The sequence below is a fragment of the Bactrocera tryoni genome, unplaced genomic scaffold, assembly GCF_016617805.1.
Source record: "Bactrocera tryoni isolate S06 unplaced genomic scaffold, CSIRO_BtryS06_freeze2 scaffold_11, whole genome shotgun sequence".
NCBI lineage: Eukaryota > Metazoa > Arthropoda > Insecta > Diptera > Tephritidae > Bactrocera > Bactrocera tryoni.
In genome coordinates this window covers 1,834,764-1,839,262 of record NW_024395824.1, presented here as the reverse complement: position 1 = coordinate 1,839,262, position 4,499 = coordinate 1,834,764, and the positions used below count along the sequence as shown (strand labels likewise).

The window sequence follows — 4,499 nt, the reverse complement described above, 5'->3', positions numbered from 1 at the left end:
GAATTCGAAAAAAAGGAGCGTAAGAAGGCGAGATATTGGGTGAGTCCATACCTTAAGGAACGAAACGACAAGGGAAGATTCATGTCCGATTTCGAAGCCTTGCGCAACTCACCAAATTTATTCGTTGAAAACTTTCGCATGCCACCACAAGTTTTTGATGAGCTTTGTGTGATGGTGGAGCCGCACTTACTTCCGAAAGGCAACACCAGGCCAAAAGATTTATTCCAATTAAAACCAAATTGGCAGTGGTACTATAGTATGTTTTAAACATTTCTGCCAAAGTGTCTTTTATAACCCTGTTATGTTTTTTTGAAAATTATTCTTACAGATACCTAGCTTCGGGGGATTTGCAACGCCACGTAGCTTCTTGCTATCTTATCAGCAAACAACATTTTGGACACATCGTAAACGACGTTTGTGAAGCATTATGTGCCGTACTGAAAAATGAAGTGCCCGATTGGACGAAACAAAATTTGCTAGAAATAGCTAATGGTTTTGAAAACCAATGGAATTTTCCCAATTGTGTTGGCGCCATTGACGGAAAACATATTAATATAAAAGCACCTCCAAAAAGTGGAAGTATATTTTATAACTTCAAAGTAAGATCACATTATATGCTTCGGTTGTACTAAAAAGTAATACAAATTTTAAACTTTTTAATTTATAGGGGTTTCATTCAATTGTGTTGCTGGCTACCTGTGATGCGAACTATAAATTTACTTATTTGGATATAGGTGCTTATGGAAGCGAAGGCGACTCTCATATTATGAGAAATTCTAAGTTTGGGACCAGAATTCTGAACGATACCTGTCCATTTCCTCCTGACAGAGTAATTAATGAAAAAAAAATTGCCGCATTTTATTGTGGGAGACGACGCTTTTCCTTTGTGTAAGCGCTTAATTAAACCTTATAGCGCCACACAACTCTCGGTAGAGCAAAGGATTTTTAACTATAGGATAAGTAGAGCTAGGTGGTGCATTGAAAATGCTTTCGGCATTTTAACTGCAAGATGGTTTTGCCTTAGAAAAATTTTATTTTGCAAGCCCGAACGAGCGCAAGTTATTGTTTCGGCATGTTGCCTATTGCATAATTTCCTTACAAATAAGTGTCGCCGAACGTATACTTCGAATGCGTTTTCTGGCTTTGAAGATAGCACTGGAAATTGGATAGCAGGAGAACGGGAAGTGTTGCTACAACAAGAACACACTCGAAATGAATCTATCGTAACCACTTACCGCGGAAGAACTTCAGATTACGGCAAATATATTCGGAAAATATTAACAGACTATGTTAATTCTCCTAATGGATCTGTTCCTTGTCAAAACAATGTAACTTTTGTTTAAATATGTATTACATTATTATTCTTATATACATAAATAAAAAACATCAAGACTAAAGGCTTTTAGTTTTCATTTCATTACAAAGTTTTTATTACGAGTATTAATATAAATAGTTATTTTCTTTTTAGTACAAAATTTTTATTATTAATATAAATTTTTACAAAAAAATGTTATTCATCGTTGCTTCTGTTTTTATTTTTATGTTCTTCAACCTTTTTCAGTAGCATTAGATTTATGGAAAGACACATGTCGTCGCCAACAGATCGAGGCAGTTGATTTAACAACCAATCAAAACTAGAAAGAGCTTGTGCGTAAGGGGAGCTGCGTGTGGTATTTGAGCGACTTTCCAACATTTCCTCTTGCTTCTTGAGTATGTTATCAAACCGACTCCACGCTTGATTTTTGCTGGGAGAGGTTAATCGCCGTCTTCGTTTCGTGGGTGTTGGGTTCTGAAATATAAAACAACACAATTGTAAAAAAAATAATCTCAATATGTACATATGTCTTTAAAATATAAAATAAATTACAAATAAATAAAATTCCTATAATTAGGCCTATATTCAAAACTTCTCCATATATACAAGTATAATATGTACATATGTATATGTATATATGTATGTACTCACATAATCGTATGAGTGCTGTGAGTCGGTTGCACTTGTTTGTGACACATTAGAATCCTCGCCGATATATATTGGTGATGCATGCGAATCTTCTCCGAAAGATACTGGAGTTGTGAAAGTTCTACAGAAAAAAATTCATTGTTTGGCGAGCGTTCAAATTATGCAGACTTACTTCCGTTTGTGGGAAACATTCATCAAAAATTACATTTCCTCCGCAAACTCCCAATCAACGTTTTCTGAAAAGGATGGAGTTTCCAAAACTTCCCCACCATCGCTGCCACTTTTGTTCTTATTAGCTATCCTAGCATGGTAGCGATAGCTTTCGCGCATACTAATCCACGCTGATTTGCACTCATCCACTAAAACATAAATTTTATTAGAAACAACAAAACACTGAATACAAAACATAAATTAACTCACCACTTTTATCAAGGGCATTGCTTATGTGGAGCCAGGATTGATTTACTGCATTTTTATTACAATGCACTGTGTTGCTAATATCCCAGATCCTGGGCCACTCCTTAACGCAATTCACAAGTTGGCGCTTCTCCAGCGTTGTGAAATTCAGCATGCGATTTTTGCGTTTCAATGAGCCATCATTTTTTAAATTTGCATCCATTTTTTTAAATTTTAAAACAATATAAATAATTATAAACTTCACTTTATTCGTACGCAAATGTCACTTTCTTTCAAGAAACAATTGTTGATTTGATGTTTCTTCGCAAAAAGAGGTTTGCCATATTCACATTTTACTGAAAAAAAGTATCAAAAATTAGTACTAGATTTCTTGAGAGCTGCGTACTAGCACAAGTACATTTATCGCAGGAAAGCTTCTTGACAGTTTCTTAAGCGTTCTTTTATATGAAGTTTTTACGTTTCTTGAGAGCTGCGTACTAAGCTTTAGAGTGAAATAGGGTAAAAAGAGATCGCGAAAAAAAGGGCTGAGTGTACATATGTAAGTAAAAATGAATGCTTGTTTGTTAGTAACGCTAAGGCTCGAGAACGGCGAAACCAGAGAACGTAAATTTATAGAGAAGGTCCAACAACGGACAGGCGTGTAAACTGTCAAAAGCTAACAAAATGCGATGAGTGCATTTCACCACAGCTAGCTAAGAAGGAGAAATCTTAACAGTGGCGCGTGAACAGAGCTGAGCATTTAATGAAAATTATGCTCAGAAACATGCATTGCTATTACAGACGTATGTTGGCCTTTTGCTTATATTTTTATATGCCCACATGCCATCATGTTAATTGATGTGATTATCATTTTACGTATTTCTATGAATATACATATGTATGCATAATTTATATCATTCTAATTAAATTATGCTATTTTCAAAACAATATTTATGGTTAATGTGCATTTAAGAGTTATTTATTAAAATATTTCTTATGTTTGAGAATAAATGTACATACATACATATGTATTATAATTTCATATGTATATGAATATGTATGTACATATGTATGTATGTATACATATGTATATGAGATACTATCATAATATCATAAAAACTTAATATACATATTACAATAATATGTCATTTAATTTTTACGCATCTACATATAAGCGCATAATTACATATGCACATATGTATGTATGTATGTAAGTACAATTCAAATTCAAAGCGTAATATCATTTATCAGTAAAAAGTGTGCGCGCACTGCTCTATATGTATGTACATACATGCATATGTGTACGACATTGCCGAACAAATAATGTATACCAACCAACATACAAATATGAGTACACATGTAAATATGTGCGCATGACATTCCCACACAAATAATGCATACACAACCCTGCCAACCACGGCTACCCGCTTGTGACAAATATTCCAAAACAACCACACATTTTTTCCAAACACTAACACCAACGGACATTTTCGGGTTATTTTTTGTTTACCTAAATGTGATAAAAAAAGGTTTCTTTCATCTCTTGATTTATTTGAATGAGTGCGAAGGAGAAAACATAATTGTCAATAGTGACAAAAGGAAATCCCGAAAAGGGTAATAAAAAAACGATTGAAAGACGCATGTCATTCGTGATCGTACTATCGTAAAGGAAGCTCGTACAACAAGAAGGTAAGTGAATGATATTTTTTAAATAATTTGCAAATAATTACTTCATTTGTTTTTACACCATTGGAATTAGCAGCTGCAGCAATATCATCAGAAGCAGCAAATATAAATTGTTAAGTAAGTATGTGAGAAAAAGTGTGTGTTGTTTGAAATTGGATTGCGCAGTTCAATATAAGTAATACGCAAAAATATTTACATATGTACATAAGTATGTATTTTATGCGTTTAAGGCGGCCTGCACAATCCAATATAATATGTGAAAACAAAAGTTTGCTTTATATTTTAAATAATCAGATAATATTATTCTTTTATTTCAGATATTATAATGATTTTTATTTAATTATTCTTTTTTTCAGATTTTATCACTATTTTTATTTAATTAACCTTTGCTTTCAGAGTAAATTCTATTTGTATTTAATATATTTTATTCTTTCAGATAATATTAATCTTTTTT

At 33.1% G+C, this 4,499-nt stretch overlaps 1 protein-coding gene across 1 annotated transcript; it reads right to left on the bottom strand.

Annotated features, from left to right (window-relative positions):
* Window positions 1-1,518: 1,518 nt before the first annotated feature.
* Window positions 1,519-2,729, bottom strand: LOC120779658. The gene is made up of 3 exons (XM_040112015.1): window positions 2,384-2,729; window positions 1,967-2,322; window positions 1,519-1,789 (listed from the first exon to the last, which is right to left on the bottom strand). Exons 1-2 carry the CDS (start codon window positions 2,580-2,582, stop codon window positions 2,165-2,167), a joined length of 357 nt encoding a protein of 118 aa, XP_039967949.1. The 5' UTR covers window positions 2,583-2,729; the 3' UTR covers window positions 1,519-1,789; window positions 1,967-2,164.
* Window positions 2,730-4,499: the final 1,770 nt, after the last annotated feature.